Raw genomic sequence first — 20,575 nt, forward strand, 5'->3', positions numbered from 1 at the left:
CCGGGTGTCCGCTGCCGCAGGAGGCGCGGGGCGGAGCAGGGGGCTGTTGCACCGGGGCAAGAGCGTGTGCCCGGGCGCGGGGGGAACGGGCGGACCCGTCCCGTCCCGTCCCGTCCCGCGAGCCGCGTCCCCTCCACGCTGCAGCTGCCGCGGTCGCTGCAGGCGGGACGGCCGGGCCGCGGGGCTGCCTGCAGGGAAGGGCAGCACCTCCCGCTTCTCTTCTTCCTCTTTCCCGGCTTTGAGCTGCGGCGGAGCTGCCCGCTCGCACGTGGGGGGACTGGCATCTCCGCGCCCCGACCCCGCCTCTCCTCCCGCGAACCCCCGGTTACCTGCCCGGGAAGCGCACTGCAAAATGGAATGCTGCGAGCCAGGGCGGCCGGATCCTGCCCGTGGGCCCGAGCCGCCACCTGGGCTGGCGCTGGGGGGGCACCCCCGGCCACGTGGAGGGGGCGCGGGACAACCCAGCCGCCACCCGCGGGGTGTGGCTTGGCCCGGGAAAGGGGCGTGGTTACGGCTGGGATTGCAGGGGACGAGGCTGGCGTTGGGAATTTGGCTGGGGCCAGTTCGTGTCCCAACTCACCACCATGGGCCACATGGGTTGGCTCCGCGGCCCTGAGGTTGAACACCCCGATCTCAACTTGTAAAAGACCAAAATCCACCTGGATTCCTAGGTTGGGGATAGAGCGTCGGCTCCCACTTCCTTCCCGTGTCTTTACTATTTATTCTTCCTTTTCAGGTGGCTGCTTGCTCTCCCACCTCGGCGTGTTCTCTCACCTGCCCCTCCTGTCCCTTTTCTTTTCCTTGGGAATAAAAGTAAAGCATCCCCCTGTCTCCTCACCGTGCATCCTGTATTTTTGCCTCCTTTGAAGTCCACTTTCCTGCCTTTGTGATGTTTTTCCTTCAAACCGCTGGTTCTAACCTCGTCTCTTAGGATCAGATTTTTAATGGTGCTTAACTACTTATAGATCTAAAGATGATGGTGGGCTCTAAGTTGGACTTCCGTAGTCCTAAGCACTGCTGAAAATCACACTACATTCCCTTCAGCACCTTTAGGCACCCAAGTAACTTTATACATCCGCCCTTTCCTCCCGTGCGTCTTACTTGCTCTGTTCTGTTCTTGCTGGGTAAGACTCACTCCAGTGAAGAGCGTGAGAACACCGCTTCATAGATGTGCCTCTTCCCAGTGCCCTGCAATGGGGTGAATTTAACTGTTGTGTGTTTTTTTAAATCTGATCCATTCACTTCTCTCTTACTTCCTTTCTCTATGAGGATCTGGAATATTAATATTGGATGGGATGCCAGATGATTTCTCTTCTTTGCATGCTATCTCCTGGCTCCTCTGCTCTGCATAGACTGAGACATACATTAAACCAGAGCATAGGAGCACAAAAGTAATTTGCTATATAAGAGTCAGACAGTTGCTAAGAGCAGAAGGGTTGGGAGGACTAACTGCTATTGCCTGTCTTCTGGGGCATAATGCACTACATTAGGTTTCCACTTGATTCAGGATCTGGTGGCTGTGCCTGTATTGCATAGGATCCAGAATTAGCTGTTTTTGGCTTATGATATTTAATGCAAAAGCAAAGTTGGAAAAAAGCAACACATTTACAGAGAAACCAAAAAGATTAATAATGACATGACTCTTTTCATGACTTAATATTTTCTTAAAATATGAAAATATTTTGACTTTGGAAAATCCCATTTCCCTAATCATATTAATCAGCTGTTAAACCATTTATATCAGGGGTGGGTGATTATTTGGACTGGAGGGCCACTTAGGAGTTTTAGTGAGCTGTCAAGGGCTGGATCAGCCACCCCTCCCAGGGCCCACAACAGCTCACCAAAACTCCCTAAGTGACTTTGCTCTGCACTCAGCCAAGTGGATGGGATGGAGCTGCAGGCACCCGGGGTGCAGCATCTGGGAGCAGGATGGATGAGTGGAGCTGGGGCTGGGATCGGGATCATGGGGCCATGACAGCACAGGGCCATGGCCCAGGGCAGAGCCATGACCTGTTCCCTGCGTGCCCGTGACAGGCACCAATTTCATGAGCAGAGGCACGTAGGAATTGTATCACAACTCTGTCCCAGGCCCCAGGCCCATGCCATCATTGCCTAGTGATCCTGGGGTCTCCATGGAGACCAGCTTGGGCCCCACACAGGCAGGGCATGCTTGGCCGGGTGCATGAGATGAAGCTGCAAGTGTCCAGGGAGCAGGATCCAGGAGTGGGTAAGTGGGGCCAGGGCCATGGCAGCATAGGGCCAGGGGCCAGGGCCCAGGACAGAGCTGCGATCTGCTCCATGCTCGCCCCCACCCATGGAACTGGTGCCCGTCACAGGGATGAGTGGACAGCAGAGCATGGTTCTGCCCCAGGCTCTGGCCTGACACTGTCACCAAACTGAACCTGATCCCAGCTCTGGTCCTGGCCCCGCTCACCCATCCCAGTCCCAGATGCCATGCCCCACCAGCTCACAGTCCCATCCCATCTGCCTGACTAAGCACATTCTGCCCATGTGGGTTCTGGGCCAGTCTCCATGGAGACCTGGCCCACTCCATCCAGCACCCCCAGCAATGGATGCAGGGCAGATGTGCCAGGGTGCCCAGGCAGCAGGGCCGGGTAGAGTGACAGCAGTGGAGACTGACAGCCGCACTAAGAAGGAGCCGCCACTGTGGGGGCTGGAAAGCAAGTCCAGCCACCCCACTACCCCAGTCCTGCTGTGCACCCAGGAGCAGCAGGACTGGCCACATGTGCCATAGCCAGGCTGCCCCAAACACCTGAGCTGGGTGGGGCAAAGGACCCACTATAGGCCAGATAAAATCCCTAGGCGAGTCAGATCTGGCCTGTGGGCCATACTCCCCAACCCCATCTGTATTATCAAGCTAACCTTAAATCTCTTGCTTTCTTAAAATAGTATGAACACTGAAAAATAAGAAAAGATTAAGCTTATTTACTTTCACATGTGTAATCAATAAGAAACAAGTTTATTATTTTTGCTAAAGAATCAGTTTATGGTCTAATGAGTTTGATACCACCTATTACGTTTTGCTCATGTTCAATTAATTATATTACTACAGAACATTTGTATTTTCTATAGTAGATACTATTACTGTATTTTCTATAATAGAGAATATTACTTTGTAGAAAAATTACATTGCAAAGTGTCAATGTCGAGACCTTACTGTTTTTATATATTAACCATGCTATTAAGTACCTTATAACAAAGAAAACTCTAAACAAATCCATAAATAAGGAATACAGTAGCAGATCTCAAAAGTCATTTTTAAAACTGGAACACTAATATTTTCTCCCAAACAAGACATGAACAATTATGTTTGCATAAACATTTCTTTTAAACTGATTTGACTTTCAGTTTTCCTTTTTCAGCAGCTGGCTGTGAAAACTGACCTTTATTAACTAACTCTCACTCAACAGGCTTTAATTTTTTGGCTTCATGACAGTTTAACTTTTTTTCACCCTTTCAAAACATATTAACCAATGATTGCTACTGTGTGACAGAGTGCAGAATTAACATTTATCAAGTGAACTCATCAAGTTCATGCCTCGATAGCCTTCTTCTGACTATGGCAGTAATCGAGTCCTCTGTAGAACAATTAGTCACACTGAACAAATGGAAGAGGCTGTCATGTATTGGCACAAGTCTGTCACCCTACCCTGTCCTTAGACTATAGCAAATTAGATGTTACTTCTGCTTCTCTTCTATTTCTTGTAATCCAGAGAGCAAAAGAACAATAATGCAATCTTAATGCAGATCACTCTCATAATAGTCAAGCATGCTATAATTATGCTACTGAGGCAGACTCACAAATTTTGAAATTAAAACAAACACAAAGCCTCAGGAAGCTAAGGCAAATTTGAAGCCGCTCTAAGATTTAAACAGAAAAGTTATTTTACCAGCAAGTGACATCATTGCACTTTTGCCATCCAGTTGTGCTTTCACTGATCAAATGAATATATCTGGTAATCAGAGAAATCTCCACATTTAAGGATGTCAGGTGGTTAAGATTTTGCTTTTAACTTTCAAACACACACCTTATGAAATATTTATATACGTCTATCTCAGGTAAATGAAAGCAATCAGCTAGCTATTTTAAAAGCTGAATGTCTTAATTTCTGTTTAATGTAACTGCTTATGTGACTACACAAATCTTTATTTGGTAGCATGTACTCAGGCAGATTGGCTCTGAGGTAAGGAACAATTTTTTTAGTTCGATGTGCAGGGTAACCTTCAGCCTTAGTATATCAAGTACAAAACCACTCAAGTCAAAGGAGTTGCACTCACACAAGGGTTGATTATAACCCATAGAGAGTGTTAAGTTTACAAAAGTATTTTCTCTATCTCTACATTTTCTTAATATACAAAATATGTGTTCAGCACTTGTGTATTCACAAGAAATCTTTTGCATACATACCACCAGGTAAGTTAGTTTATATAAATTTGATTTGAAGGCAATCTAATTTAAAACATTCAAAGTTCTGATGATGAAAAAAAAATCTGTTGAACTCCAGGAGGGTTCTTAAAATCCAAAATCCTCACACTGTATATAGAACTTCCAATACTGTTCCATTAAATGACATGGCAAAAATTCTTCATTATTTATTAACAGTATCTCACTGAAGTGAAGAAAATTTGTAGAGTTTTTTACCAAATCAAACTGAATAGGAGATTCTGTTGAAAACAAAGAAGCAAATGATTAAAAACATGATATTGAAATAATAACTAACTGGGATCTTACAGTCAAAGTTACTAGGCATGCACTTTGTGGCACAGACGCACTGTATCATCTGCAAGAAGCCCCACAGAGGTTAGCGGGACTCTGTCGAGGAAGTAGTGTACCAAGACACCGTGAACTGCAGGATTGGGCCCAAAGCCCCAGTACTACAAGCAGGGTGGTATTATTTGCCTGAAAAATTGCAGGATTACAGCCTTCATTTAACTGCATAAAATGAAGGAAGGTTTTTTTGGTTTAGAAAAAAAATTCCCTGCTTGTGTTATTTAAGCAATAATAATATCATGTTATACAGTGAATTGTCAACAATGGAACAAGACAACTATTCATCACTAGCACATAATTTGCTGTTCAAAGCCAACAGTTAGGAAAACAAGGTCTTCAGAGAGCTGCTTGTTTTCATGACTTTATACTTTATCCCTTAAATACACTTAAAAAAAAGCATCAGAGCTGCACATCATATTACCTCATACTGGGCTTTCAGATACAATTATCACTGAAATGAACAGCACACTTGAAAGTCATGAATTATATTCTTGAAAGGAGCTAGGTTCAGAAATAGTAAGTGCTAACCATGGTGAAGTTATCACAATTAGCAATTGCTCCCAGGAAGAGAACACCGTCATAAGAATAAGGGTGGAGCTATAATAATCATAATAAAAAAATCAGTGTCCAAACTCTGTTCAAACACTTGGAGACCCTCTAGCTTTGTTCTGACAGAGCTAAAGAATGTTCTGTTCAATCTTATTAGCTCAGCTGAGTTAAGTCCTGTTAAGATGCAGACTAACACGTTTGCAGCCATGTTCACTGTCATGTAAACTAGACTTTCCCTTAGGTTATAGCATGGCTATAAACATCCTACTTTGGATTTTAACATGGCTTTTTCATTGTGTTCAGGTAATTCTTTTGATCTAATGTAAATAAAAAATACACCTTTGTGTCTAAAGATCTGCCTATAAATAGGAAAAAAAAATATTAAAAAATCATGCATAACTTCCTCAGTGCAAGAAGCAGGACAAAGTGGCACCTTAGAGACTAACCGGTTCAGAGAGGCATATGCTTTCATAGACAACAAGATACTTCATCAAATACTATGAATGGGCTTACTGAAATCAAGCAGATATCATTAGTTGGTGGATAAACACAGACCCTTTTGAATTTTCACTAGTCATTAAGCCTCTTTAAATAATTTTGCAATATGTCCATGTCAGAACACAGGCTATATAAAAAACAACGGGGGATTTACAGTAGGGTACCTTGCATCTGTACAGATAACAAGCAAAGCCTGATGGTGTCAAATAAATTGTGCCTGAATCTCTGAAGAGATTATACTATTCACACAAAGGCCTGTACCAACCTCATTAGTGGTGATGAAAAAAAAGGAATAGTGATATTTGGGTAGAAGTCAGAATACAGTTTGATGGAAACCATATCTTGACATCTTAATCCTTTACCTCAAGTGTAAAATGTTTAAAATATAATAATGTGAAATCTATAAATGTGTTTTGTGATACAATCTGGATCCATAGTAGCATTACAATTACAATCTTTTGATAATACCCAAAATATACCTAACTTTTATCCCCTCTAAATTTGCTGAAAGATGTTCCTTTGTCTCTTAATTTTTCATAGGAATTTTTGTAGAAAATATTGGCAAAGTTTGAAACTACTTGGTACACTAGTTCCTGTTAGTAACTACTTTATAAAACTATTTGGAGATTTTTTAAATCAGGCTTTTTGTGGGACAGCTGCTATAAAGAGGTCAGAACACTTCCAAATATGAAAACATGTCTTCTCTCAAGTTCCTGCATCTCTAAAATATATATATATATATATATATTAATTAGCTTCAATTTTTGCCAAACAAATAGGTCAAAAACTAAAAAATCTGTCAGATCTTGTAAGAACTGGAAGCCATATAACTGCTGCTAAAGGATCTAAGAAGCTTTGGCAGAAACGATCTAATGCCCACTTTTTAGACCAGTATAGGCCAACCTTTTTGTCAGGCATGCCACAAGTTAGTCCTGCACTCTCACCGAGTGCCACTTCAATCCCTTTTGGCTGCTCCATTTTCTGCTCCCTGCGCTGTGGCCACATCTACATGAGATGCTGACTGTGCAGTAGTGGTTACTACTGCACAGCAGGGTCATGTGGCAGGAAGTGTGATGCAGTGCTACTGCACAGTAGTAACAAGCTATTGCAGCCAGCATCACCTAAAGCTGTTTGGTGATGCTACTGTGCAGCAACTCCGGTTACTGCACATTTAGTATGTGTATAAACAAGACTACCATTTAGTGCTTGTATAAATAAGTACTAAATGACTGCACACTAATGACTAAGCAGTCAATGTCTTCTGTAGATGCCACCTGTGTTCCCTATACAATGTTACTCTGCTTTCTGCTCCCCATCCAATCTGCTGCTCTACTTTCTGTTCCCTGCCCTATCTGCCACTGTGCTGCCTGCCTCCTCCCCAGTCTCCTGCATCTCACACACACAGGCTGCTCACGCCACTATGGCATACATGCCACAGGTTATCCACCCCTGCTATTGACCTGTACAGATAGATGTCAGATGAAGAATAACTTCTAAGTCCTCTATCTAAGCATCTTACAAAATGAGACTGGATCTTAGTTTTAAACTTTCTCATACATTTTGGGTTTTGAAATGTGACTCCAAGGACAATTTTCCACCTACACCTGATAGTACAGCCTTGAGATGCTTTCTAAAACATAATTTTCCTTTTATCCTCAATAATTCATCTAAGTTCACGTCTTCTCAGATAATCTGTTACCTCCCATCTTCTGTATGAAGAAGAATAAAATGTGAGGAGTTAGTAAACCATCAAGGTATGTGAAACTTAAAAAATACTTTGAATACTATAGCAAGGAAAGTGGATGCAAATATTTGATATGGTTCCAAGGTGAAAAGGTTCATTTTGGGAGAAAATGTATCTGAGTCTCTGTTAGTACCTACCGAGAATTTCCTGAAGGCATGCCCTTCATCCTGAAACATGCAAGGAGGCTTTGAAATCAACAAGTAAGCTTATCTGATTTAGTTTGTAGAATTTGACATTAAGCCACAGCCTAGGTAAGATAATAGATTTCTCAGAAAGGTCTACTGACTTCCTCAACTGTAAACAGCTATAAAGAATTCAGTGCCTTATTTCTTTTGCTCCTCCGTTTATATGTTGATTAATTTTAAAGGATTCTTTTCACCTTGATAGCTGTTTGCTGTGACTCCTTAACAAAGGCACAGAAGAACTAGCAATATATCAAGGAAAGAGAGCAACTACTGCTGTAAAAAAAAATTACCTGTGGTTACTGGCAACTACTGTTGCCTTGGGTGGTATGAGAAACTAGAATCCATTCAAATGTGATGTACAGAGGTTATACTCTAACACTTCGGAATTTTTTCTTTTTAAAAAAAACAAAATAATGACACTTCAAAGTACAGTTACAACTATTAATCAATTATAATATATACCAGTGTTATTAAAATGCTACAATTATAAGACAGAACGGTATGAGAGTCAAAAATGTGCATTCAAAACTGAATAAACAGATGGTTCATACTGAGAGATTTCATAGATTTCACAGACATAGATTTCATAGCCATTCGGGCTGGAAGGGACCCCGGAGGATTGAGTCCAGCCCCCTGCTCAGGGGCAGAAAGTCAGCAGGGGTCATAGGATCCCAGCAAAAGAAACATCCAAAAGTGTCTTGAAGGCATCCAAACAGGTGCTTGAACCACCTCCGGCGGCAGTCTATTCCAAACCTTGGGGGCTCGGACGGTAAAGAAGTTCTTCCCTATGTCCAGCCTGAAACGGTTGCAGCGGAGTTTGTGACCATTCGATCTGGTCATCCCTTGGGGCGTTAGAGAGTTCTAAGCTAAAACATTTCAGCCACTGCAGAAATTGAGTTCAGCATTTCAGGCCGTTTCAGAAAATATTTCAAAAGTCAAATCTTCTAAAACTGTAAATAAAGGCAGAGCCAATTAAATTTATAGAAAATATTTATTTTCTGCCTTAGTTGATGACCTTGTTTACATTTTTGATGGTCAAAATCATGCTACTCTGAGGTAAAGATGTTATAAATTAAATACCAGTGTATTCTCCTTTTTTACAAATACAACCTGATCTCAGTGGATAATTACTCTCGTTAGTCTCATTGCAATCATTTTAGAAATTAATTTACAGTCAACATTTAGCAAAATATATCTGTAATTTACTCATCCCAAATCAGTCCTCCTCAGTTCTGAGACTAATATTAGACATACTTTCACTGTGGTTCCTAGCATTTTTCACTTGGTTTGAGTCACAACTTGGATGAATTTGAGGCTGACCATTCAACTTCTTTTTCCCCTCACACTATTCTGACACAGTTGCCACTATCTACCTGTTTTTCTCTCATGCTTCTCCTTTATCTTCTTTTTGCTTCCTCTTATTTTCTCCCTTTGACATGTTTGCTGATTCTGCAGATGTTTGTATGTCCTTTGCTGACTCCTCTCCTTTTTACTCTAGTTTCTTTCTAAATCTTTGGACAACTACTTCCTTTTGCATGTCCTTGTGACAAGGTATTTAGCAGAATTCACAGGTTCACTGGAATCTGACAGGCTGCGCTGTAAGCACTCCTGCTATAGCCTCAAACTTGCAACCTCAGTCAGGGCTGTCAACCATGCATCTTAGCACGCACAACACCCCAGCCCCTGGAAGACTACTGGCTCCTTGAGATGGCTTTGCATGACACCAGTAAACGTGCCTCTAAGCTAAGTGTCTGAGGGGCACAGAAAATAATAACTGGGACTAGAGGAATGCTGCCTCACTCTGCAAGTAACTGAATCAGAGGCCACAGTGGAAACCGGAATGGGAGTTGCATGAGTTTCAGAGAGGAACCTGAAGTTTATCAGTGACAAATTATCACTGAGAATTGCTATATTTGCAATGTGTACATGGGGGGGAAAGGGAGTTTTGTATCTCAGAGCATTTCCTGTAAGTACTGTTCCCTGCACTATGCCACCAGCTTCCCACTGTAGAGTAATTTGCCACTTTCAAGAATCACATTATAAAGATCCATTACTAAGAAAATGGAGTCCTTTTTTCCCCACAGACTGTCCCCCTCAGACCAATATCCCCAATGACTGAACTATGGTTACATGGTAGAAAAAAAATACTGTTCTGTATACAGAGCAACCATTCTCTGCTCATTAAATTCCTGCCTAAAATCTCAATTTTTCTATGATTCTGACAACATACAAATCAAATATATCAACTCAAGCTTTATTTTTAATATTTTTAACTTATAATTTAATTTTTATGACTCACATATACCTCATACTTTGCTATTTTGTGCCTCTGTGTTCAAGATAGGCAGGTGATGGAGCTAACTGAATTCTACAGAATTATATGTTGTGAATGAGTGGAGTATAAATAAGGTTGTGTGAAACAGCTGAGTTTGCTCCATTTTAATTGCTGCAGAACTACAACAGAACAAGGATTAGTAACATATACAAAATATCCTTTTGATCCCTTGAATGTTCCTTTCAAAAAAGAAAGAGTAGAGGAAGATGTCATGACCACTGGCTCTCTATTCCAGGTGTGGTCCTGGAACTGATGGCTCTCATATGACCCTCTTTAGATTCTGTGCCAGGAAGATGGAAGGGTTTCCATTGATTCAAGGGAACTAGATGTCTCATCTCCATTGATGGCGATTTTCGAAACTATCCCTTTCTGGGATGGTCACGACCCTTGTGTCTCATTGGAAAGTTTGTGTGTGCATGCAGGGGGCTTCTTACTAACCAGTGCTGTAACAAGGGGAGGCGAGCGGGGTGACTACCCAGGGCACCAAAGTGAAGGGGAGCCAACAGGTGCTGCCCAGCTCTGGGGTGGGGTGGGGCGTGGGATGGAGCCGTGAGTGACTCATTGGGGGGGGTGCAAGGACAGGGAAAGGGCGGCTCCCACCATTGCATGCACTCCCGGGCAAGCATGGGGGGGCGGGGCATGTGCCCCCTGGATCTGTGCATGGATCGACGGTGTGCTGCCTCTGCAGACTTTGCCCTGGGCACCAAACTTTGTTGCTACAGTACTGTTACCAACTTACTAACATTTTCTCTGGAAACAACAGTAATCTAAGCCTCTCCACAGGATTTGATTCTGTCATGGTTGGAGGTTCAAGGAAAAAAATAGGAAGCACAAGCCTTTGGAAAAGTGCTAGATGATCTGATTCTACAGTTTCTGGTCCACCTGTCTGAGCACAACAGATCTTCATTACAATAGTTCTTTTCTTCCCTATGAATCTTGCAGTTTGAAGGTTCTGCTTTCATAGACTTATACAAGAGTAAGGGACTATCCTTCTAACAGTAAATTGTAAGACTTAGCAGGCACACCTGAAGTCATCTTATAACAGGTGTCAGCCTCCAGAGACTGGGACTGTCCCCCAAGATCCATTACATTAAGAACTTTTCCAAAGTTTCAGCGGATGGATTTACACATGTATTAATGTGCTTTTCCTAATGTGCATTAAATTTAGTACCTCTAGGTACTTTTACATGTGCTCTGGCAGTGAGAGGGGGTGGGGGTGGCACTTTAATTAGAGTGGCTCTGAGAGCCTCTCTAATTAAAGCGCTGCCGCATTTCCTGTATCAGTGCTGGTCCCTGCCACACGACCTATCTCCTCAGGGAGTAGAGATCCAAGACAACGCAGGTCGGGCAGCAGCAGCAAGGAGACCCCCAGCACAGAACTCTGCTCCCTGCAGGGAACAGCAAGTTTACTCGCCGCTCTGTGCTGCTTCTTTGCCTTGCGACCCAGTGTGACAAGGATCAGAGATCCATGCAGGGGTCTCCTCACCTGCATGGAGGGCAGCAGCCCTCCCCCTCCCCCAGACAAGCCACTCACGGCCCCATCCTATTCCCCGCTGGGGTCCCAGCCCCAAGCCTCGCCTGGGTGGGCAGTAGGCCTCTGCAAAGCTTGTAGTCCATTTGAAACAGATTCAGAGGAGATTCAGCCAAAATGAAACAGGACAGTGGTCTGAAACACCAAAACAAATCACTGTCCTCTGAAACGGCTGAATCTGAAACTGAATCGAAACATAGCTGTTTTGCCCAACCCTAATGCACACTAGGGCAGTCTGCAGTCTAATGCGCATTTATGTAGTACCTCACATTGGAGCTCCAGTGCGTCAGAGTGAACTCAATTAACTGAGTCTTCTTCCCGTGGTACTGCTGGAGCTCTAGCAACATGGGTCTTACCCAGGCACTTGGCTGCTACTGTAAGCAGGTCGGTGGGCCAGATCTGGCCCGTGGGCCACGTGTTTGACACTCTGATTTCAATGGACTAAACTATGTCAACAGACATTTTATAGCATAGCTAAAATTGTTTCAGAAAGACTTAAACTATTCTCTTCCATGTAACCAATCAATAGTGTTCTCTCATTTATCAGACCTTATCACTGTGGTTTCCTCAGTGTTCACAGAATCATAGAATCATAGAAGTCGGGTCGGAAGGGACCTTGTAGATCTTCAAGTCCAACCCCCCGCCTGGGCGGGAGAAAAGACTGGACTCAAATGAGTCCAGCCAGGTAGTCATCAAGCCTCTTCTTAAAGATCCCCAGGGTAGGAGCCAGCACCACTTCCCTAGGAAGTTGGTTCCAGCTCCTAGCTGCCCTAACTGTGAAGCAGTTCTTGCGGATGTCTAATCTAAACCTACTGTCTAATAATTTGTGTCCATTGTTCTTTGTCATGCCAGGAGGCACTAGGGGAAACAGTGTCTCCCCTAAACAGTTGAAGGGTAACAGTCTGTAGATTGTTTGCAAAGTATATATAACTAGACTTTGCACAGAAGGCAAGTTGGCAGTAAATTTGTATTTTTACAAACCGTCATTCTATTGATGTTGATCTGACACAGTAATGGTTTACTTTCTGTTTTAACAATAGTACCCCTTAGCATACCTGAGGACTATTACTGGGGGTGTGGAGGGGAGGAAGTTATTTAGTTGTAGCCTACAGTGAACATCTGTAAAATCTGTATCACTTAGGAGGAAAAGGAAACAACAGTTAGTTGTAAGTGTTCTTTTCTGAATGTATTGCCTCAGCAGATCCAAGCTGACCCCTCTTCCTCTGCTCTACTTTTCAAACGTAAGGATGTACTTGCAGGTAGAAAGGGAAATGGATTGTTGGAGGGTAAAATGTATGCCCTTTATTCCAACCCACTAGAACTAAGGGGTATTTGAGGGCATGCCATCATTTCACTAGTTTAAAACGTAACTTGGGCAAAATGCCATGTCCACAATGTGGCTATGAAGGGGCTACTTTTGGAGACAATTACTGGTAAATCTGTCAGCTTCCATATGTTTGTAAAATTGTTTATTGTTAATGTGGACTGATCTCCATGCCCTACCCTGCCTTCCCATGTACTAGACATACAAAAGCAGTATGTGGACCTTTACTCACATCACAATCTCACACAATAATTACTGAATTTTATTTCTATCTTCTCATATCATCATTAGGAACATGGATGTTAACAGGTAACATCTATCTGTTAGATTTTCTGAATTACCCATTGTTCTTCAGGGTCCTCAGACTGAGGCATTATGACATTTAAATTGTTACCTGGAAATAGTTAAACTCCTTTTTTTAAAACTTCAGAATCCATTTAGGATAATTCACCAGTATTATAACAATTTAATGGGAAGAAGACAGGATCTTCTGAGATTTGAAATCTAATCCTCGCTGGGCATGTCTACATGTTGTCCTACAGCAACACTGTTACTGTGCCATGCTTTATTACTTCCTTTTGGAAGTATTAAAAAAGCACAGTGCAGTTACTGCCTGTACTCCGCCACGTGCAATTATTTTTAGCAGCTACTTTGCCGCAGCGGCACGCTATAATGGGGGAGCATTTCACTACAGCAAAGTTGCTCCTGGTCAAATGTAGATACCCATGGATTCTACATCACTGTAGTGCATCACTGTGACAACATAGCATTACATGTAGATGTGTCCCCTATAGCTGTAATCCGGTCCCAAGAAAAAGATTTAAGAAATGGACATGACTACCATCCCTGCACGTACAAATCAGGCAATACATATATTTTCATACATAAAGGACTGTATTGTAGATTTACCTTACAGTGAAATAAAAGATGTGTTTCATTTTCATACAAAGTATAAATGCCCAATTCCATGCTCTAAGTATTCATATTTTTGTTTGGTGTCCAGATGGCCTTCCACTCCCACAGATCTAAACCCAGATTAAGTTCTTTGTTCCATTTAGATATCAAATTATTTAAACTTCCATCACCAAATTTATTCCCTGAGCATTTTTTATTAAAGAGATAATATGATTTCTTTGAAAGGATTCATGACAGAATATTGTTCAGTATAACTAGCAAGTTACAGATGCCAAATATATGTTTAAATTATTGTTAAACATTTTATGTTGGCTTGTAATTTATTCTTGATTATCCAGTACATATACACATTCATAAAATATGCAGTTTACCTGTACACCAGACAGTATAATAAAATATTCATGCAAATGTATAATATACAGCTCTCTAAAATATGTTCACAGCTGTTTTAATTAGCATGAATATGATTAAGTTAGTGGATCAGAAATAATATTTCAGGGTTCATCTTGGATAAAGAACATAAACAAAAGTTCCTATTTTAAATTCTTTCAGTTTACAAGCCAATCTAATGGGTGGATCTGAGGAAGAATGGGGTACTGTATAAATCAAATTACAGTTCAAGTTAAATATTAACCAATAGTTAAGTTGATCAGCAATTTATATTCACCAACAAAATCTATAGGAGCTGTCACTTACTGACTAGGTACTATGTACAGTCTCAGAAAAAATTTAGAGACCTCTCCCACACCACTAGTACTGTATTTTCTACATACAATATTCACCTCTCCCCCAAAACCGGCTACTGGAAATTAGAGTGTGCATTATATGCAAGAAATATGGTAAGAGCAGGTTCTGCCACTTACCAGATGAAAATGAATGTTAAATCTTCAGCAACCTGTAGCAATCACCAGGAGGAAAAGTGTAACACCGACTGGGAGCCAACCCCAGATAGGCAAACCTCCCGCCTGGTTTACCAGCCACCTGTTTATATGGCCAGGGCTGGCATGAGGTGATGATGTCATCAGAGAACGCCCGCCAGCTCAAATAAAAGCTGGCGGCAGAAGGAACACTGAAAAGCATCAGCCGGGAGGCAGCTGTATGCTCCTGCCACCACAGCCAGATTCACTTCCATGCCAGGACCCAACATGGAGTCCCAGAGAGGGCAGGGACCCAGGATGGGGTCCTGAAGAGGGGTCTAGCCCCACAACAGAGCGATACCTGGTGACCATGCTGGGAAGGATGCCAAAGGACAGACTGCAGCACAGCACACAGGATGCATCAGTAGGGAGGAGGAGTACTCCCTCCCTGGAGCCTTTGTTGGATTTTGCTTTTACAATTTAATTATCCCCTGAAGCTGGAGAGAGGCCACAAGCTATGTGCTGGGGCCAAGGGATCAGGGCTCTCAGGGACTCTAGGCGGGCACATTTAAAGCTTAGCAGGCAACCTAGAGGCCAGAAGGCCCATGGTCCCTAGCAATAAGCAGGACCACTAGATGCCCCACTGGTCTCTTAGGACCGGACCCAGGAGGAAGAGACCTAAATACAGCATGTGGTTTGCAACCTGATGCTGCGCTCATACTATGAAGCTCAAAGCCCATAGCAGGGCCTGCCACGAAGACTGGTGCATAACATGCCCAGTCAATCCAACATCCAGGTGACTCCAGCTGGCTGGCACATGGAAGTGGGGTAGGGGAGGTGGAGCCCCAGGAACATCCACTGGCAATACCCTCCCACAAGTCTCAACTTAAATGGCATCTTCTGATCCTGAACAGAACAATATCTGGCAGGCAAGTACTGGAGGGTCTTCCTGGGGAGGTAACACAAAGTCAGCAAAGGTGCCTGAGGTGAATCTAAGGCGGAATAAGAACAACCAATCCGGAGCCACTTGAGAGTGGCTGCATGAAGCCTGGTGGGTACACAACCCATATGGAGCAGAACAATGAGCAGGCTTGGCTCCCTAGCTGCTGCTACTTAGTTACTTATTACAAAGTAAGATCTTGCTTTCTTCAACCTTTCAAAAACAAGGTGCGTACTACATTCTAGAGCAGGGGTCAGCAAAGTTTTTGGGCAGAGTGCCAAAAACACCTGTGACCTCAACTTGTAAGATGGTGTGTCAGGGGCAGATGGTGGGGGAGCCACAAAGGGCCCAATCTTTGTTTTGGCAGCGCAGACTTGGCGTCTTCCCTGCCATTCACCCTGAGGTGGGTATGGCAAGCAAAATCCCCACCCATGCCAGGGATTGCGTACCCCTGTTCTAGGGAATGTTTTATGTAAGAGAATATAGTATATTGTATGGCCAAATTCTATTTTTCAGTGACCATACTAAAAATCTTTGTCCCAAGTTTGTAAAAAGTCACTCTTCAAAGAAGCAGAAATGTCTTAAACTGAAAGTGCAAACAAATAACTTTACACCAGCATAATGTGCTTTTATATGGTATGAATATTGGACAGACACACAATACACAGAGTGAGCCATTATCCTCCAAGACAAAGTTGAAAAGTCAGAAGTAACCACACACACACACGTACTACACTGGTGTACAGGATTGCATGTTTGTAACTCTAGTCAACTTTATCCCTAGATAGCCATTTGCTTAGTGTAGACCTGTGATTCTCAACCAAGATGCTATGGCACTCTGGAGTGCCTTGTGATCCTTTCAAGGCTGCCACACAATGTTAGTACTGTTAGGTATGAAAACATAATTCATAAAACAAACCCAGAGGGTGTGTTCCTACAAGTGTGCACGTGCATTTTCTGGGGGACAAACAACAGCGGCTCTCGGGGAAGAAGGGCATTGACCCTGGCAGCCACGGCAAGGAACAGCTTGACAGAGAGAAAGACGAGCCAGAAGCAGCCCCTGCAGCCAACAAAGGCAGCAAAGACTGAGGGAACAGAAAGGTGGATGTGGTGACCCACACTGCAACAGGTAGAAATATCAGGGCCAGTGGGGAGGTGGAGGAATCCCCCCCTTTTAGGAGAGTCCCAGCAGGAGCAGCATGAAGGGCTGCGAAGAGGCAGGATACCTACCCTGAATACAGGGAGCAACGAATAGTGACACCACAGGAGGGAGAGAAGTGGGGAAGGACCATACTCCAGGAAGAGGCAGATAAAGTGAGAGAGACAACCCGCGCAGGAGGACATGGGCATTTGGTCCCGCGTAGGGGTGCTCTCATAGAAAGGCCTTAGGGAATGAGGCACCCGGCACCCTGACGTAAGGGACCAGGAAAGGCACCGCGCAGGAGGACACGGGCATTTGGTCCTGCGTAGGGGTGCTCTCATAGAAAGGCCTTAGGGAATGAGATACCCGGCACCCTGATGTAAGGGACCAGGAAAGGCACCATGCAGATTCTCCAAAATAGAACAGGGTATTATTTTGTGTTTTTCTTTTGCGTTTCCCCGTTTGAAGGAGTTGAGGGTCAGGGGAGATGATATGGCTAAGGTATTCAGTACAGGGCCCGTAGGGGCAACACACTGGGTTTAGGACCCTAATGTAGTATCTTACGCTAGAGGGCGCAGGCTTCAGAACCGAGAGCACCAACTGCAAACAACCTGGGGCGGGTTGAGCAAAGGGGCTTCAAGAACCGGTACCAAAGACGAGGAGGGACTCGAAAGGCCTCCGCAACCGTGGAAGAGTGAGGGTGTGGCCAGGAAAACTTAGTGATCCATTAAGGTGGTGTAAGGTCAGGGTGTAGGGATGGTGGAGCCCTGCAAGTGACCGTTGGGCAGACCTCGTGCCAAAGGAGGACCCTGAGTAGTCACCCCACTACTGAGAAACATTCAAAGTTGTGGCAGGAGAGATTGGGGAAGACCACTCGAGGAGTAAACATCTACCAGGTGGTACTGGAGTCAGTAAGGCGTACACCACCAACTACTTGAACCAAGGCTGCACGTGACCAGGCGTTTGAGGCCCGACGGTCACAGTGGGATTATTTTTGTTCTTCTTTCGGGGTTTTGAGCCATAGGCCACACTCTAGTCATGTTCTCAAGATCTGCTCCACAAACACAGATACAAGAAAGTTACTTTTCCCAGGAAAGGCTCTTGTCAACTGATTGCCCGACTCCAGAAGCTGGGGCCTTACGTACAATACAACATAGATCATGAAATCTGCAAGAATTAGAAACATGGCTATTTACTGTGGAATCTATAAAAGTGTTAAAAACTTTCCAGGAGAAATGTGAGATAGTGGACTAGAATCTGCTTTTGGTTACACCGATGTAATTCAGATTAATTTCAAGGGAGTTAACTAAATTACGTGTAGAAGAGGTAGATTTGCCCAATAGTGTCTCAAACAGTTTACAGTCTGAAGGCTTGTTTCTGAAACTCCTACAAATACGTATTACCAAGAGTAGTACTTACCAATGAGAGTCCCAAACTCTGGGAGGAATAGAAAGGACTGTTGATTAAAAAATTCTGATGGAAATAATTCTTTTAAACATTTTGCAATGTCTGCAGTCTAAACACTGCAATACTGTGCTAATGCATAAAGACCAGAAAATAAAACTGACTAGAATGAACAACAAAAACATGAAACAGACTCCTATTTTTTCAAGTTAAGTGAAGTTCAAAAAGCAAAATTCTGGAATGCTAAATAAATGCAACTGCATTTTGCACAGAGAAGGAAGGGTGACTTTACTTGGCGCACAGAAGAGGGAGGCAATGGTGTTACAGAATTGTAACTACCTGGATCTTAGTAAACAAACTCCAAAGGAATAATAAAGGGGGGCTTATTCTGTCTGTGGGCTATTTGGAATCTTCCTACATTTATAAAAGCCTCATTTAGGGGTCTCAGTGAGAGGGTGGTTTCCAGAAACTTTTCCCCAGCTGTGGTTTTCCTTCTTAGTAGACTTTACATTGCTTTGTTTTGATTTTTTCCCCTTTTCTCCTAGCAAATGTTTTATCTCTGAGCATAAAAACAGATAAGCTTTTTCTTGGAACTGAACATAAAAGGATTGGGACCTATAACCTGGAGATGTGGAAATTGAGTTGGCAGTTATATTTCCTAAGGATTTTGGTACCTGCTAAGAAGTTCCCTTTTGCTGCAGAATCCCAACTGAATATGCTGAAGGTAAAATATTTTTGTGAGTTTTAAAGTTATATATTTTTATGATATCATTCAGTCTTTTTTGTTTTTTCTTATGTGAAACAGCACTTCTGCTGGAACTGTCTCAGTCATGGAACTACTGAATTTATGTGTGCCCAACCTGTAGGCAATTTAGGTGCTCAAATCCTCTGGCAATGAGGGTCATGCTAGCAATTATAAAGTTAAACAATTATAAAGTTATAATTGAAGACTGCTTTTCAAGAAACTTGTGCTATTTCTCAGAAATCTGGAAAAGCTACTAATCAAATTATGCAAAAAATTCAAGAGGTCTGAGCAACTCCTCACCCATTCAGTTTTCTCACCTTTCAGTAAAAGGTTGGACCTATCCTTACCTGTACCACTTTCTCTCTTGGGTGGTGTTTCCCCAGTTCTCTTTCTTCTTTTCCCAGTCTGGTTCTCCTCTCCCTCTCTTTCTTTTCTCCATATCAGGTCTCTCTCTCTCTCTCTCTCTCTGTCTCCTTTCTTGCCAGTACATTTCCCCAGCATCTACTTCAGAGAGTAGCAACATTCCCACATCTTCCACTTATGAAACTGCTGGAGTTTTCTGATGTGCATTGCCTGGTTCAAAGTTGCTGAACAGTGGAAATGGCACCACGCTGGATACGGTTCTAAGTGTGACTGTTTAATTCTTAAGTGACAAACCTCATTCCTGATTGTTAAAAAGATCAACATTTCTTTCAAAAACCCATAGCACAATTTAATGCACGTGTGTTCTGTATGCTCAGGAAGATCTCTGAAGTCATTCAGCTTTAAAGTTTATCATGGAAGTAAATTCTGAAATGCTCTGAGGTTCTGTAACTCATATATGGGAAGTCCCCTGCTTCTCCACAGGGTCTCGTTACCAGCCACTGAGCCAACTAGGGTATTAGTTTTATCCACTGAGCACATTATACTAGCATCCACTGAGCCAACTGGGGTATTAGCTTTATTTTACACTGCTATTCTTTGGCAACATTCCATATTTGCAATGAAAGTTTCACTCAGAAAAGAGCTTTAGTATAAACCAGAGGTTCTCAGCCTTTTCAGACTCAAAGCATCCCTCAATAGACTTGCAGTACCCCTTGCCAGCTCATAGTTTTCCTCTCTTTTTTTGAACACAGAAAAATAATAGAGCAATTCTGTTGCAAAGAACTCAGGAAGACCACAACAGGTTAGAATGTTTTTAATACTACAGATTCCTATTTGAAAACACTGGGTGCATCCAGACGAGCATGCATGTGCCTCTTGTGGCATCTCAAACCAGTCTGAGATGCCACAAGAGGAACACTGAAAATGAAAAAAATGTTCCCCATTCTCCATATTTGTAGTACAGGGTCTAAATTTGATACCTGGATTTCCAGCTACCAAAAAAACAAAAATCACCCTGGAAAAAAGCGGGGCAGGGCATGGTTCCCCAGCATGCCCTGAGGCAAGCCAGGGGTTTGGACCTCCAGAGATGCTCTGGCATCTGGCCAGAGCATCTGTATGGTGCCTCTGCTGCCCTAGCATGCCACGTACACGTGCGGGAAGGCAAGCAGGAGTGGTGCAAGGCGGCATGACCCGGGTACTGTCTCTGCTAAGTAGGAAATGGGGGTGGGAGGTTGTGGGGGGGTTCTGTGGG

General features: G+C 43.3%; 2 protein-coding genes across 4 annotated transcripts in view; both read right to left on the minus strand.

Moving 5' to 3' along the window:
- Window positions 1–470, minus strand: part of GCNT4 (glucosaminyl (N-acetyl) transferase 4, core 2) — a 25,558-nt gene extending 25,088 nt beyond the window's left edge. For all 3 annotated transcript variants that reach the window (XM_019517697.1, XM_019517696.1, XM_019517694.1), the window contains exon 1: window positions 330–470. The gene's annotated coding sequence lies outside the window, so the exon portion shown is untranslated. The remainder of the gene's footprint in view (window positions 1–329) is intronic.
- Window positions 471–2,964: 2,494 nt separating this feature from the next.
- LOC109298112 (putative ankyrin repeat domain-containing protein 31) overlaps window positions 2,965–20,575 on the minus strand; it is a 91,080-nt gene continuing 73,469 nt past the window's right edge. Inside the window, exon 10 of the mRNA XM_019518244.1 lies at window positions 2,965–4,686. Within this exon, the coding sequence (XP_019373789.1) occupies window positions 4,535–4,686 (152 nt within the window). The 3' untranslated portion in view covers window positions 2,965–4,534. The remainder of the gene's footprint in view (window positions 4,687–20,575) is intronic.

The sequence above is a fragment of the Gavialis gangeticus genome, unplaced genomic scaffold (genome assembly GCF_001723915.1).
Source record: "Gavialis gangeticus isolate Ggan-Ray unplaced genomic scaffold, GavGan_comp1, whole genome shotgun sequence".
Classification (NCBI taxonomy): domain Eukaryota; kingdom Metazoa; phylum Chordata; order Crocodylia; family Gavialidae; genus Gavialis; species Gavialis gangeticus.